We start from the raw sequence: 17,719 nt of genomic DNA on the forward strand, positions 1-17,719 counted from the left end.
TTTAATACTGCTATGGGTGCATTTAGACGAATGAATTTGGTTTTTAAATCAAAAATGCCACTCTGTCTGAAGAAAAAGATCTTCGATCAATGCGTTTTGCCAGTAATGACGTATGGATCTAAAACTTGGAAACTGTACGCCAAGATGTTACACTAAGTCCAATGAACTCAATGAAGTATGGAACGCTGTATGCTCGGCATAAAGAGGAAATATAGGAAGCGGAACACGTGGGTATGACAAGGTTAGTGGATATAGAGGATAGAGTAAAGAGATTAAAATGGCAATGGGTGGGCCCACGTGGCTAGAGGAATGGACGAAAGGTGGACAAAAGAAGTGCTTGAATGGTACCTGAGATAATGCAAAAAAGTAAAAGGAAGACCGCAGGGAAGATGGGTAGACGAAATTAGGAAAATGAGTGGAGATGAATGAGAGTTGCGCAAAACAGAGACGAATGGAAACGTGTTGGAGAGGCCTTCATCCAGCAGTGGATGGTGAATGGTTTTATATGATGATGATGATGATGATGAAATGGACAAATTTAAAATCATTAAGCTCTAGGGTGTCCATATAATTCTTATGTTTTATTGAATTTAATAATAATACAAATGAACATCTCAAATCTAACGTTTTGATGGCAGTGAATTCCTTTATTCCTAAAAAAAAAACCTAACATATTAGTTCCAATAATATTTTTAAGCATTGAAGATATCTAATTTAACGCTACATTTTAAACGTGTCATCATTATTCCGAGAAGTCAACACGATGCTGTATTATTTAGCATTAGCTCGATTGTCATTCTGTCACGATTCCTTTTGTTTGAATTTTATTTTTGTGTACACAATCGAATGTGCCTTTTTTAAAGTGCTGCGACATTTTCTTCAAAACCACAGTGCTTCAAAAACCCGAAATCGCGGTGGTTATTTTTTAGGAAAAAATCGCACAAATCAATGACTCAACTCAAAAGCTTCAAAGTGTTGAATAGGAAATCGACATGCATAATTGACCATTACAGTATTGTTTTCTCACATGCAAGGTCAAAATCGGACAAGACAAACACTTCTCAGAATCGTCATTTTTATATACTCTGAATCATCATATAGTCTGTTCAGAAAATGCGTACAATCAGATTTGATAATCTCATTAATTGAAACCATTTAATAAGTTTAACTTAACAATACCTCTTACAGAAAATTTCACACGCTATATTACAAGCGGCTTATACAATAGTATGTTAGAGGCATATTTTACGATCGGATTAAATCGACTATAATTGTATTAACACGTGTAATCGACAGCTCTACAAATTAGTATGAATAGCGTGACTTGTACATTTAATTGTACCCAATTTTGATCGTCATTAAGTGCTATATTACACTTGCAATGTAGCAGTTAACTGCTTAGCTATGAAATACAGTGCTGTTTATTAATTGCATATAATAACGTGCAGTGTATTATATGTACATGTCTGTTAACCGATGATAAATGATTATACTTGGCAGTAAGAAATTGACCCAACAGATTACCAAAATCTTTTATAATTCATTTTAGATGTCATAAATGTTGAGATATATAAAAAAGGATTCGACTTTTTTTTACATACCTCCTTTACGTTTCACTTACGATTATTATTTTTAGTAATACAAGCTTTTTAATTGAGATATTTTTTTCTTCTACCAGCAAAATAGACTAGTAGTTAGTATATAATGCTTTAAACAGAGTGGTCACGGGTTCAAATCCCACTGGTTTCTACTGGCCAGATCTTAGATTTGTAACTCCAGGTCGATCGTTTCCTTTCAAAAAGTTTGCCAATTTATCTGATTTTCATTGGAACAGTTCAAGCAAATTCGCATCCTTATCCATTTTCTCACAAAATCTCGATTTTTCAGCCATCTCGAATTTGCTGAATTGTATACAATGTTACAAATTTACAAATTTGACTATAAATATCTCTTTAGATGTTAATTGATATGTATTTATGTACTTTGTATAATACTAATAATATTTTTATCAAATTTACAATGTTTCTGGCCAAGAGGGCGTATTGGGGTTACCTGTTAGACCTTCCTGGTATAAATTAAAAAAGGTAAAAGATTTAATATATTGGTTATGTCCTAATTAAGTCTTAATTAAGTTCCTTCAAAGATGGTCTAGTTTCATTAGAAAGTACATAAGCAATATATATATACGTACTTCAATTCTTGTCCTTTATTTCTTATCTTGAACATCGAAGACAATATATCTTCTGCTTCTACATATATTATTCAAAACCTTTGCCACTCTTCTACTTACTGGTACTGCTTCAATAACTCTTTCGTAGCCTTCGAGCATTCAAAGAATGTGCCCCATCTAGCTTAATTGAGATATATTATATCAATGAAAAGTTCGGGGTTTCATCCTATATTGTAAGCTGTACCCATAATATGAAACTTTATGTTCATATCTAGTAAAATTCTCCATAGGTCAACACAACCTTGTAAATCACCTTCAGGTGCTCATTTTGAGTTCTGATTAGGCTTCCACTTTAAAACAATGAAGCTAAATTCTAATTCAGCTCATATGAAACTCAAAGCTAACCATGCATAATGCATGATTTATCAATTGGCTTGACTATTTGTCCCAAATATGTTTAACTGCTATATAATAAATCGGACTCATTCCATCAGCTCATCACTCTCAAACACCATACTATCAAGTTATGTGTAATTGAACAATTTTTGATATGGTATTGTATACATTTTCTGACATTAGACATGTGCTTTTTACTTTATATATGTACGTAGTAACAATAGATGAAGTTTTGTGATCTTGCGAAAATTCGAACTCGAGATTTTGACTGATTCGAACTCAGAATCGATTACTGATCACGTTTTCATGATCTAGAAAAAATGTGTGTGTGTGCCTGTGTATTTTGGAGATTTTTTGAACACCGTTAGTCCTATCGAACTGAAACTTAGTATTGGTCACTGAAATTCTTATGGACACGACGTTAATTTTTTTCAAATTTTTAAGTTGACCGCAAATGGTACCTCCCCTTATAGGTGTCCCCTTTTTTTTTATTCGGCGAGCGGAATCAAATCTGATGGCGAACCTTAACCCAACATTCTTACGGCTTCAATACACAATTCGATCAATTCAACTATGTACCTGTATGTGTACCCAAGCAATAAAAATAAAATGAAAATCCACCAAAGATGATGATGATGATAAGTAATAAAAAAGCCTGGCCATTACACGCTCGACCACCCCGGCAAGCGGGTTCATCACGCCCGTTCGCCTGCGGTCGAGGTCCCACAAAACCGCACCTTTCTGTTGGTTTTGTTGTTTACCGACGACGAGACGGTGTGTTTGCGATTGTTTTTGAAACGCCATCATTCCATTTTTTTCGTTTTGCTTTTTGACCTGTGCAAAAATGACGATCGCGCCTTTGGAATTGGACCGCGCGCTGCAGAACTCGCGTTTTCCGCTCGGAACTTTTTGCAAATTGATAGTTCTATCGGCTGTGATTAATTTTTATCGACCACCGCCAATTTTGCCGTCAAACAATAAAAATAAAACACCTTGAAACACTTTCGATGTTCTTTGCTTTACTTATAATGCTTCTCGTCGTATGCTTCTTCAAAAAAACACAGGTGTTCTAATCCAATACGAAATTGGTTTGGCTTCTCCTGATTTTTTGTCGAATTGTATTATATTATGCAATATTACATATAATAATTTACCTTTTTTATATTTAAAACTAAATTTTAATCCTTCATGATTAAGAGGGCTGGACAGCAGCGCCTTGTCCATACAAACGTACTATACTTCTCCCTTCCTCAATTATGGCACTAGACAAATTATTTTTTTAATATGCTATGGATATCCACCATTGGGGTGCATTTATCGTTTTATTTTTTCGATTAATTATTTTTTATATGAGCTAGGAGCCGCCAAACATCTATAAAATCGCCTCTTTTTTACACCCACGAAACGAGTCCAGCGTGCTTATTTAACGGTCGATTTAAAAAAAAATACGCCGATAGATGCACAGAAAGTATCTTTCTCATACCGATGATGAAATTTTTTTAAGAATTGGTCCAGTTTTGGAGGAGAAAATAGTAGAATACGAAACCTCGATTTTGTCAATTTAAAATACGTTTTATCTGGTCGAAGCGCAACTGTCGCATTCACTCAATATATATATTGATATACATATATTGTCGCATTCACTCAATATATACATACACTCAATATATATATCGAAGAAAGGAACAGTAACAAAATTAAGGTTTCGGGTGTACAGCCCTCTTAAGGGCGAAAACATACAGCGATGAACGGCACACCGCGTGCATGGCTCCTCGCCATGCATGGCTACATTTCTTCAAATATGGGATACACCGTTATCGATCACTGTCAAGCAAGGATAAATCTAACTAAGCTCGCATGCGCAGAAGGCGCCTTTCGCAAATATAGTACCTGCAAATAGCCAATAATTCGCAGATATATTACCTGCAAATAGCCAATGATTCGCAGATATAGTACCTGCAAATAGCCACAACCAGCATTATATGCCTAACACTAGTCTATTCTGCTGGTTGTATTGTGAAAATAATGTGACTAATACAAAGCATTAAAAAATCAAAATCGAATACTTTATAATTCATCAATGTCATCCTTTCACTATCAACTGTCGAATGAAAGTCTCCGATTTCATTTTTTTTTTATTTCATTCGCTCTTTCATACTTTTTTTTTGTTATTAAAATATAATACAAGTGTATATAATCATATTTAAAAACTATATTTCCATTTGAAAAAAACAATATTTTACTTATCTATCAATAGTTGAATGAATTGATTGAATGATACGAAGTAATATTGAGATCATATCTTATAAAAACAAATCTTGTTGAAAGGAAGTTTCTTAATCTGCGTATAGGTGTATTTTTTTAATCAAATTATACTTTCTTTATTTAACATTTGAATACTTGAATCTATCATATGTACATATATGGCAGTTAAATCGGATCTTTCAAAGGCCATTCAAAGCCATGTTGACGAGCAAAAACCTATCAAATTATACACCAAATAGAAAATTCATATTATTACCACATAATCTATTTAGACATGCAATTTTCCGATCATGCTATTATTTTATTTGGCAACCATATGCGAGTACGTTTCAAAGTTGTATTTTAAATCGATTAACATTAGCGTTAATGATCGTATGTACAAAAAAATTGAAAAAAATCACGCGACACACAAAAGAACAATACAGATCTATTGACTTTTTTTGCGGTTGTTGTTTTTGATACGTTACGAAACTGAATTTCATCATAAATATTATATACTATATGGCGAATAATAATTATTGCGAAATTAGTCGAAAACTATTTGTTTCGAACAATAGGCGATTTATTATTTTGTAGAGCGTTTTGTACAGTAAACAAAACGTTGCTGGTATTATATTACACTCTTAAGCTTAAACTACATATAGGCAGGGTTGTCACCTACATATCTTGAATTGACAGGTGATAGGCAGGCCCGGCCTGAGGGTGGACAAAGAAGTTTTCAGCGCCCCCTCCCCTTCCAATCAATTTTACAAAATTACATGTTGAAGAAAAAAATATATACATATGTATAATAAAAACCAGCAGCGTGGTCTAGTGGTGTGTTGTATTCTTTCGTGCTAGGTGTCATGGGTTCGATTCCCACTAGAGTCTCGTTGTTGGCCAGACCTTGCTTTGTCGAGGTCGATCGTTTCTTATCAAATTTGCCATTTTATCTGGTTTTCGTTGAAACGGTTCCTGTAAAATTAGCTGTTCCTCTCCAATTTTCTATCCCAAACCTTGAGTTATTGTTATATCTCGGATTTCGTCAGATTTCTCTCCATAGATGTGTCTGTGGATGTTTATTGAATGTAAAAATTCGTATTGTTACATGATAAACGTTATTGATCGTATTGTATACGATGTTTGTAATGTCAGGTACTGTTTCGATTTACATGTGTATGTATGTAATAATTATATACATATTTAATGTATGTAATATATATAATTTCTCGAGTCTTAATCTGTTTAAAGGTCAAGGAATTTGACCCTTAAAGCCCTCAACATGAGGCCACCACCCCCCCCCCCCCCCCCCCCACCACGAATACAGTCTAAAAGACGCTTTCGTCGGAGAACGAGACGGTTGTTCATGAATATCGCACAAGAACAACCGCACATCACTGTTCTATAAAAAAAAACACCACACTATACATAACCAAGTACAAAATAAACAACAACGCATGAACACATAAAGCGCGCATGCGTTTATACCTGAAATGTGCCGTGCGAATGCACGCACACCTCAAGTAAATATGAATTACATAGATTATGAACCATTTATATTTCATTTCAGTAGTCTTTGCAATAGGTAAACTCAATCTCGATTCTTATTGGTCAGAACTTCTTTAGTCGACCAATGGGAATCGCCTCAACAGTCTCAAAATCATCACTTTTAGCTTTAGCGTTGTTCCTCACCTGACATTAAATATTATTCCAATGTTATTCTAAACCAGAATATTTACCGTGACTCATTATTACATATGTACATGCATACGTCATCGCAACACTCGTGTGGACGAGCCTCAACAATACAAACACAACATCGACTTTGAAATACGACACTCTTGAGAAACGCACACGTGGATGATACGCATCTCAAGTTCTCATATTTTATTATACGCACATTTATTATGTGAGAACTTTTCAACGATAATGGAAACTTTCGATCGCCGCGGAAAAAGTGAATTTGATCCGGTGAAATTTCGACGAGAATTTTCGCGTGCCTTATTCGCTCTTTTTTTTGCGTTATCACCATTCAGACATTGTTTCCGTCGATCTCGCTGATGGTGATGATGATGATGATGATGACGATGAAAAATATTCACTTGCCAACAATAAACGTACACGGGTGAATAACAAGAACGGGTCATCAACTCTTCGGCCGTGAGATACAAAACAATTCACTGTCGCGCTAGTTCCGCCAACCGAAATCCGAATCCTGTCTAACTGGTAACGAAAGTGGCCAATCCCAATCGAAAATATATTACATACGTACATGTATGTATGATATGCTGTGGATTTATAATACAAAACCATACTGATGAATGTTCGATCGTCGTCAGTTGTGATTCGAAGCCGTCATCTGTCGCTTATTCCACGGTATAAAGACTTCTATTCATAGTCGCGTTTGAGTGTCGTCTTTTGTGAAACCGACTGTAATACATCGAAGAAGGGTGTGGTATCAATGAAAACACTCATAATCCAATCTAATATCTTCAAAGAGTGCTGTCGTTTATATATTGAAAATACCCTTTGAAGCCTTTGATGCAAGTCATAGTTCCTGAATTCGATCGAACTGTTCATTAACTTTTAAGTTTTGGAAAGTGGAAGCCTTTCCCTTGAAGCATATATATATTTATATTGCATTTATATGACTGCGTATGTTTTATTATACATGTGTGTATTTATGTCCATGATCTTTTAAACGTTGCCTTTTTGATATTTAAAATTGTTTGTGAAGTTTCGAGTGTGTTCTCTTCTAGTTAACCTCATTTTTCTGTCGTGATATTATTATATTTATCCTTGAGTGTGTGATATTTCTATACCAATTCAAGCGTATATAAATTTAAACGTACCCATATATCATGAAGATCGTAAATCGACGAACATTAAACTGTGTGAACTTTGAAATATAATGGCATTTTCAGATTACGCAAACAATATGTCTATTCCCCTCAGGTGTACACAAAATTTGCTTTTAATCATCGACTTTAAAGACTCTTTAGTTGAATATATACCTATAATATGTATATTATACTAATATTAAATAAAATTTAACAACCGACCAATCACAAACATCTTTGACCAATCTAGCCAATCAGAAACCACTTTGACTACAGCCAATCAGAAACGAATTATAGGCGCCGTTTCAGTTTTATATACATATGTATAATAAAATAAAATAAAATGTATTATGAACATTTATAAATAGGTTTTTGAGCTTTTATTCTTATTATATTGTATACACTAATGTGGTACATTAAAATAAGATAATACTATAAATATTAGCAATAAAAATGATGTGCAAAATAGATAATGATCACTGAATCAATAGCTATTTGAATAGACCTAAAATGTATTGAAACATAATTACAATTTTTTATACAAATCAGCGAAAAATCGAGATGCTGAATAACAAAACAGGGATGACAATTTGTAGGAACCGTTTCAATGAAAATCAGTTCTGATAGGAAACGATCGATCTGGAGTCACATATTCAAGGTCTGGCCAACAGCAACCAGTGGGAATCGAACCCGAAACCACTTTGTTCGAAAGCATTATATGCTAACCAATATTCCATGTTGTTGTTTATGTGTACTTTACTAGTTAGGCGTATTTTATTGTTAGTAGTATTGAGACAATCAGATTGAGCAACTTAATACGATCCGCGATCGATCGATCGATCCGCTATACTGCTGGTTAGATTTGGGAGTATTTGTGACACCAAATCGATCGTTTATTATCAGAGTTTGCCAATTTTATCTGATCATTGTTGAAACGGTTCCTTAAAATTGGCAAAAAATCATCTTTCCTGTTGTCACCATTGATGTATAATACACATAGATGGGCCCTGACGTGTGATTTTGGTCGGAGATCTTGTCTTCACTAACTGAGGGGTGCGGGGGGTTTAACTAGCGGGGAATTTGGGTTTTTTTCCCTACGACGCAGCAGTACCTACCTACCTACTAAGAGAAACTGAGCATGTGCCATGTATTTTGCATGCGCCAAAAGGGAGACCAGTATAACACGTGAGGGCGGATCTAGTGTATTATACATCAATGGTTGTCACAAATCTTCTATATTTATTGTAATTTGTAAAAATTATGTACAAATCTAAAATCCATAGACGTCTCAATGGATTAATTCTTTAATTAATTGTTATTTCGTGTTCTTCTGCTTCTGGAAATACAGTGATTTATGTAATAATGAAATGCTGAATTGTTTGTAATAAATTGTCCAGGAAGGCGAATTGGGGTCTTCCTGTCATGCCTTCCTGGTATATATCTACATATAGCCAGCAGTTTGGCTTAGTGGTAGCGTATATATTTAGCACCACTGAGGTCAAAGATTCGAGTCCTCGCCACTGCTGGTTAGATTTGGGGGTTTTGTGACTCCAAATCGATCGTTTCTCTATCAGAGTTTGCCAATTGTATCTGATCATTGCTGAAACGGTTCCTGAAAATTGGTATTAGATCTAATCCTGTTGTCACAAAATCTGCCTGTGTATAATTTGTAATAATTATACACAGTAATCTGAAATCTATAGATATCTCTATAGACATCTCTATAATTTCGTATTTATTATATATATAAAAATTGTATAAAAAAAAATCTAAAAATAATCCATAGATGTCTCTATGATTATTATTTCTGATTAATTGTTATATGCTATATATTCTGATTGTATATGTATGTATTACTGTATTTCTGATTTCTGATTGTTTATGTATTCTGTATTTCGTTAACGTACACCCGTCGCATTGGAGCAAATCTGTAATGGCGAGTGTATATTGATTTGTAACAATAAAATAAAAAATATGTAAAAAAAAAGGATTTCAATGATTGAGATTTCAATCAAAATTATGATCCCTACTTTGAATAATAGTGTATTATATATATATCACTAAGAGGCTTGGGCCGCCTTTATATCATTACATACGTACTTACGCGGATTTTTAATGGCGGATTTGATTTCCACACATATCGATGACCAAACCGAGCAAAATGACAAAATTTGAAAACGATCGGATAAGAACCCAAATTTCTTCAGACTGGTAATAAAAAAAACTCAAAACTACCCTACGAACGAGTACTAATCAAGGCACAAAATGGTGCCAAGTGGTTGCCCTTGAACTGCTTACGATCGGCAATCTTTTCTCGCTCGCTATCCCCAATATTCGAACGGATAAATCTTCTCGGTCCGTAGAGATGTGTGATAGATAAAATAAATCTTCCGAAATGACGGGTCTGTTGCGTTTGATACATTTCGAGATTATCACCGCGCACCGCGCTAATTAATCTTGCTGCGTGATGGCCAGCCAGTCTTCCATCAATATTATCTTTGTCGGTTACGAATGAAATAAAACGAAAAAAAATACAAAAATATAAGGCCAAGATGTGTGCGCGCTCTCTTATCGTCGATAAAAACCTATACAAATAGAAGAAGACGTTAAACATAATATTTACATGTCTTTATGCAAATATGCTCAGATTAAGACGATAACAAATATATAATGTGTACACCGGCTGAAGTTTGGTTATCAAACATCAATACAGTTACAACTGCCTATGTGGTTTCTAAAAAAAAATGTATTAATCGCGCTCCTTATTTGTTAATAAGTGCTTGTCAAAATATAGATTGAATTTAAATCGACTATCGAATATTTAATGTGAGTCATTTTTTGACATCTTTTTTTACATCAAATTTATAGCTATACTAGTGTTGTGCCCGTTGGTTTCAACAGGTTATTTCGGAAAGTTATATGTTATATATAAATACTAGTGGTTTTACCCGGCTTCGCTCGTAATTTGTAATATAAACCACTTAAACATGACTAATCTAATAGTAATCATTTTATTAAATTCATTTCAATAGTTTTATTTTATATAAATTTATTTGAATACTCATTTGTTTTTTTTTATTAAATTGACTGTCATAAACAAACAAACATATGTGTATATTAAGTCTCTTTCTAAATTATATGTATACCAAATTTAAATATATAACATTATAAATTTGGAATCATATCTAAATATTGGTGACATAGTGGGTAGGATGATTTTGCCAATTTAATGAGGAACCGTTTCAATAATGAAATTAGATAAACCAGCAGCGTGGACTAGTGGTTAGCATATTATACTTTCAAGCAGAGTTGTCGCGGTTCGATTCCCACTAGTAGATGTTGGCCAGACCTTGGTTTGTGACTCTAGGTCGATCGTTTCCTCACGAATATCCCAGTCTGACCAGCTGTACTACAGAAATAGTTATGAATAAATTCTTTTCAATCGAAGTCAACCCAGGGCTTGAACCTAGGATCCTCTCGATAGTTAGCATTAACGTAACCACCAAACTATAACTGTTGGTTTCATCATTCATGTTTATACTTCATTTATATTGAAATGTATATTGTTTATTCTGAAGGCATTAGAAGTTCTAATAACATTGCTGCTTTCTTGAAGGGTGTTAATGGATACCTTTGTGGAAGATGATTTATAATTTTTTGTTGTTATTTTGTTATTTTGTATTGTATGTATTAGCAGTTTTGCTATTTGAATAAATAAATAAATATTCTATGGGGTTATTTTTAAATGTATTGATATAGCATGTCGATATTGAAATAGAGTGTCTGTTCTGTCTGTTTCCAAAGCTTAAGTTGATTTAAATTTTAAATAGGTTTTTTCTAAATTTTTATACATGCCCATCTAATATGTTCCTAATAATACTCAGTACTTTCTAGTAGGTAGTAAACATTGAAGTCGTGCCATTGTAGCGCAAAATTTAACTTCGATAAATTACAATGGGATAATTTAATCGCAGAAGTTGATTTATGGGCTTCGACCTCGCCAAAGTGCGTTTTAGAAGTTACACGAAAATGATGAATGAAATGCGATCGTTATGGATGAAGATGAAGTGGCAAAAAATTCAAGATAAAAAAGTCGTACACGACCGATGCGAGATGGATGACCGGACGATAAGAAATAATTAATGTTGGTATTTATGAAGCGATGTGAAACCACTCTAGTGTCTTTTGTATCGTCAATGGAGGATTTGAAAAGGTTCTAACTGTAAATCAGTCCATTAACGGATCTATGTATGTATATAATAAATATAGACAAGTCTATTCGATTGCATCGCTGCGATCGGGTTAACGCCTGGCGATCTAAGAATAGATCGATGATTATGACTTTATTCAATCCATTAGTCACTATCTGTGTTCGTACGAGTGGATTTGTACTAACGAATGATTAGATGAATGGAAGTCATTGATCCATTTTTTTGCTGGCAAAATTTATCCGACTGTCGAAGCTACATATGTAAAGGAAATCTAAGTAAATCACAGACTAGAGGTGGGTTATATTGAAGCTTGAGATCATTATGTATATGTATAACCAGCAGCACAGATCAATGGTTGATGTGTAATGCTTTCAATTTTGTGGTCACGGATTCAATCCCTTGCTGGCCAAATCTTGGATATGTGACTCCAAGGTATCCGTTTCTTATCATAGTTTGCCAATTTATCTGATTTCATTAAAGCGGTTCCAACAAATTGGCAACCCTGTCCCATTTCTCGCAAAATTTGAGCTTACGGCATCTCGAATTCGCTGATTTATAAAATGCTGCAAATTTGTCCATAGATGTCTCTATGATTGTTAATCAATGTTTGTATAATACTTGTATATGTACAATGTTTGACCATAGATGTCATGTAAAATAAAATAAATGGGTGTATAACTGTATAAAATAAATTTAAAAATCTCATTTCATATAAACAGTCCTTCATTTCATATAAACAGTTGATGAATTTTTGTTTTGCTCTTGTGAAAATGAGAATCCTTCAAAATTGTAAAACGCTCTCTCCGGTTTGCCTCGATCCAGTCCTAGTCCTGTACTCCACATTCTATCTAAGATAAGCTGAAGTTACATCCTTGATTTTAAATTAAATGATCGGTTCTTAAATCCTTAAAGTCCTCCCCTTCCTCTCCGTCCCTTCACATTTTTCATTCTCCATTAACCTCTCCAGGTTATGAAACAAACAGTCGACAGTCTAATAATGCTTAATTAATTCCGGATGAAAAAACTCTACTAGAACATTTAATGTAAGATAAAAACTAAGATAGTGTTTCAATAGTTTTCAATCAAGAGATTGTATAAAATGGAATAGATCAATGTTTTTGATTTGTCGTTAGCAAAACTTTCTTCATATCTATAAATGTACCCAAAACTATGAGTATGAAGTGATTTAACTTAAAAAGGATCCATCAACTATATAAACGCAAAATCCTCTACCTAATACAGCACAGTTGTTGAGTTATAAATATTCAAAAACAGACCCAACCGTTTAAATACTTCGAATAGATCAAGTGATTGTTAGATAGGCAGAAAAAATAGGTCTACTATTGAACACTTGTGTACAAGCTGGAGTGGCTCAATTGATCATTTCTGAAGTATTCCACTGACTAATATATTTTTATTTTCTTTCCAGGGCAAGGTGGTGATAAGGCCAATAGCTTTCAAGCCCATGGGAGTTCCAGTAACCGGGCGCTTGTCCAACGCGGGCGAGCGCTACGGCTCTACGCCAGTACTGACGGCCAGGCCAGGATCGCACATCACCATCTACGGCAGTCAGTATACCATTATATATCATAAAACCATCCCTATTCTGTACTACATACGTCCAAGCAGCTCCACGCAAATTTTTAGCTTCAACAACCAAACCCAACCCTGAGCAAAGCTCAGTTCTTTAAAATCTTCTGGGTACTATCGAATACCTCCTGTCGTGTAGCTGTTTGGCTGTATTTACACTACTTTTCCCTTTATTCACAACCATACTGTTCTGAATTCCTCCACATGGTATTTACTCACCATCTTTACTAGCACTTGGTGTCGCCATGGCGTCGCCTAAGCGCCACTCCCACCTCACAAAAGACAGTAATGACAGTAATACACGCGGATTTCCCTTTTAATCGTTGACGAGAACAATGAAATGTCGTTTATGTGGCGTTCCTCGCCCACGGACCAGTTGTAGTCAACCGTCGGTGTGCAATTTTTTAAATATTTGACGGTGACCTTGACGTGCCGAAACAACCTGTCTTCCCATGTGACATTTCCCATTCGTCATCGGATTAAGATCTCGCCGATTCGATGTGTCTCAACAGCTACGACAAAAAACGTGTACGTTTCTCTCGAGATGCGTTCGAGATAACTTCCTTGAATCAAATGCTAACCGGCTGGCGTGTCGCAAAGTGTAATATAGTAAGCAGTTACATTTAAAATATTTAAAAAAAAAATGGTCACCCTTTGAAATTTTACATAAGCTCAGTAGATTTGATCTCATAATTAGAGGTAGGATAGTTACAGTGCTATCCATTGTTCGGCAAACCTTTGACAATGCATTTACAACCTTTGAACAATACACGGCCCCCTCAGACTCCGGTGACTACTCATAATAGTACCTGAACTTTTATACCTGTTCTTAGCAACCCACTACTGCATGAAGGAGTAGTTCTCGTCACAATATCTACTCCAAAAGAAGCAGCGTCTCTTATCACAAAAGAAATTGTTTGTATACAAATTTTTATAATATATAAAAAGTAAAATTTTATAAACTGTTCGAGTAGTCCTCTACAATAAACTAGTCACATTTAGAAGATAGTATATATTAAAAGTAAGGAGTATTAATTGAAGTACCTTAATTTGATTAAGGAGTATATGGTTGAAATACATAACCTACGATATATGTATGTACATATATATGTATATAGCTAATCCAATATAAAACGGAAAGATTAGTCCTAAAAGCTAGTAAAAAATGGGGCTGATTTGATAATTTTGAAGGAAAATTATCAAATTATTAAAATTCAAATATAAAACGAAAAAAAGACCTATTATAAATGTCCGTGAGACTTACGAGAAACGAGCATGCTGTCGCATTCGTGCAATGTGGTGTAAAATTATAAGGACATAAAATTATTTTTCTTATTTAACTATATAATATTATTACAACATAATTCAATGCAAGGTCTTTAATAATAACATGACGTTGACAATTACTTTTATCGTCTAAAAAATATAAATTTCCATTCATATAAAATATATATGTATGTAAGTATTCCGCAAATAAATTAATAATATAAACAAATTGTGTACTTTATATTAAAATTTTATTAATGTAAATATTTCAAAATATAAAATACAAACTCAAAACTTACAAAAAATAAAAGTCAAATTCTACCGACCGCTATACGCACGAACAATGTTATTTATTTATTTATTTTATTTTATTTCATACCAGGAAGGCATTACAGGTAAACCCCAATGCGCCTTCCTGGCCAAATTACAAACAATACAGCATTTTTTATTATATACATAAGTCGCTAAATTACGAGACACTGACTTAAACTCGACAATTTAACGAGACATCTATGAATTGTACATACATTTTTATTGTAATATTTACATTAATCATACTCAAATAGTGGTGACATTGTGGGTAGGAAGGATTTTTAGCCAATTTTTAATCGGGAATCGTTTCAACAATGAAATCAGAGAAAATTGGCAAACTCTGATAGGAAACGCTCAACCAGGAGTCACAAATCCTGGTCTGACCAGCAGCATTACAGATATACTCAGAAAAATTCTTTTCAATCGAGGTCAGCTCAAGGGATCGAACTCGGCGCCTCTCAGTGTTAAGCAGAAGCTTAACGACCGAGCCACGCTGCTGGCTTATATATTTATTTATATATTTGCTCAGGAAATATATGGTTATATATTTCCTGAGCAAAATGCAACGCGAAACTGAAACGAAATGTAATCGGTCATCACGGGTCGAGTGTGGGAGTAAATGCGAAAGCATGTACATACATGTCAGAGGAAACCAGCAAAAATCATTGTCATATTCGAATTCCATGGGTCAAACTTAGTAAAGATTGCTTAGTCTCCGCTTAGGTAACTAAAAAACGTAATATTTTATTGCTCAGTGTTAGGGCTTCCAATCCAGCTTAAACCGAAACCGAAACACCGGCTTTTTGACCATTTTTCAAAAAACCGAAAGCCGGTTTTTTTGGCTCAAATCATCCGGCTTTTTAGGGCTTTGTTTTTTTCCCTCAAAACTAACAATTATGAATTTCAAATTTCTATGAAAAAAAATGTGTATATGTAAAATCTCTTAGGTAATAGGCGTATATTCCTTTAAACAACAAAAAAAAAGGTACAGCACTTAGCGAAGACCAGGTCATAAACTAATCAAATACATATTATTGAAAGTAGTTTGAATGACTTACACAAGTTCAGCTATAAAAGTATAGAAAACATAATTATCGCAAAACCTTGTACTAGAACCCCTAGCTCAGTGTAATCAGTGTTATTCCAATTGACAGTCTGCACATGCACATTGTCATTTTACGTTTTAAAAACAATTTACCTCTCCTTCCTGCATATCTTCCCAATCGATAGAAGATCACCACAATTTTTCTACACAATCATCTCATCCCCAGTAACAAATTGTGACCCAGTCCCAAATATATTAAACTTAAGAGGGCTGTACACCTGAAACCTTAATTTTGTTACCGTTCCTTTCTTCAATATATATAATGAGTGTACGTATATATTGAGTGAATGCGACAATATATATCAATATATATATATTGAGTGAATGCGACAGTTGCGCTTCGACCAGATAAAACGTATTTTAAATTGACAAAATCGAGGTTTCGTATTTTACTATTTTCTCCTCCAAAACTGGACCAATTTTTAAAAAAATTTCATCTTTGGTATAAGAAAAATACTTTCTGTGCATCTATTGGCGTATTTTTTTTTAAATCGACCGTTAAATAAGCACGCTGGACTCGTTTCGTGGGTGTAAAAAAGAGGCGATTTTATAGATTTTTGGCGGCTCCTAGCTCATATAAAAAATAATTAATCAAAAAAATAAAACGATAGATGCACCTCAATGGTGGATATCCATAGCATATTAAAAAATAATTTCTCTAGTGCCATAATTGAGGAAGGGAGAAGTATAGTACGTTTGTATGGACAAGGCGCTGCTGTCCAGCCCTCTTAACACCACTTCCAAACAAGCCTAAATAAAGCAGACAGTAATACGGGGTATTATAATAGATCATCTAAAGTGCTGAATCCAGTGTAATTTGATATTGCTTTTGATTTCCAACGAACCAGGTGGTGAAGCATTACATACATACATGTGTACATTCATAATACAATACTAACCCACTTCCATTTAAAGAACTCCATTGTTGAACTGCATAATTGTTACGAAGCCGGTTCACCTCCGAGGAAGTGATCCTTGGACAGGAAACACAGAAACCAGATAAACAACCCCTTTTTTTTCGAAACAAACAACACACACTCATCTTACAAGTATTAAATTACGAAACCGCTTCTAAATAGTGCGTAAAATCAGTAAAAATCATGTCGTGTCGTTGCTAATGGTTCCGTCACGTTTCTCGTCAAAGCGTAGGGTTTATTTTACATAGTTTTGCAATCTGTGAATCTATGGAGCAATCTTCATGTGTTCTCGCGATAAATTTGCGTGTATGTTGGCCCTAATTGCTCAACAGACTCTATAATAAATAAGGTGAGCTTTCAGTGGTTGCTCAACGATGTGTGCCAAAACTTGGCGAGTTTTTGAACCGTTGCAAAATTTGATCGATGATTTTATTTACGTTTTGAAGTGTATTTTTTTTTTCTCCATTGAATGAATTTGCGTCGGTGTGTCGTAAAAAGTTTATGGATTCTTTTACGGCTTATTGAATTAACCGATTATGCAGATTCAACTGGGCTAATTCGCAAACCAATTACGATATCGCCATTGTTCGTTACGTTAGAATGAATAAATTTTTATTGTGATTGAAAATGTAATTCAATTATATTATTAAATGAAATGTGCATTTTTT

The 17,719-nt window shown here is 34.3% G+C and overlaps 1 protein-coding gene across 4 annotated transcripts in view; it reads left to right on the plus strand.

Annotated features, from left to right (window-relative positions):
- The window catches only part of LOC143918394 (leucine zipper putative tumor suppressor 2), a 242,677-nt gene that overhangs the window by 203,939 nt on the left and 21,019 nt on the right, over positions 1-17,719 (plus strand). For all 4 annotated transcript variants that reach the window (XM_077440292.1, XM_077440293.1, XM_077440294.1 and 1 more), the window contains one exon: positions 13,291-13,429. In XM_077440292.1, coding sequence (XP_077296418.1) covers positions 13,291-13,429 — 139 coding nt within the window. The remainder of the gene's footprint in view (positions 1-13,290; positions 13,430-17,719) is intronic.

The sequence above is a fragment of the Arctopsyche grandis genome, chromosome 10 (genome assembly GCF_051622035.1).
Source record: "Arctopsyche grandis isolate Sample6627 chromosome 10, ASM5162203v2, whole genome shotgun sequence".
NCBI lineage: Eukaryota > Metazoa > Arthropoda > Insecta > Trichoptera > Hydropsychidae > Arctopsyche > Arctopsyche grandis.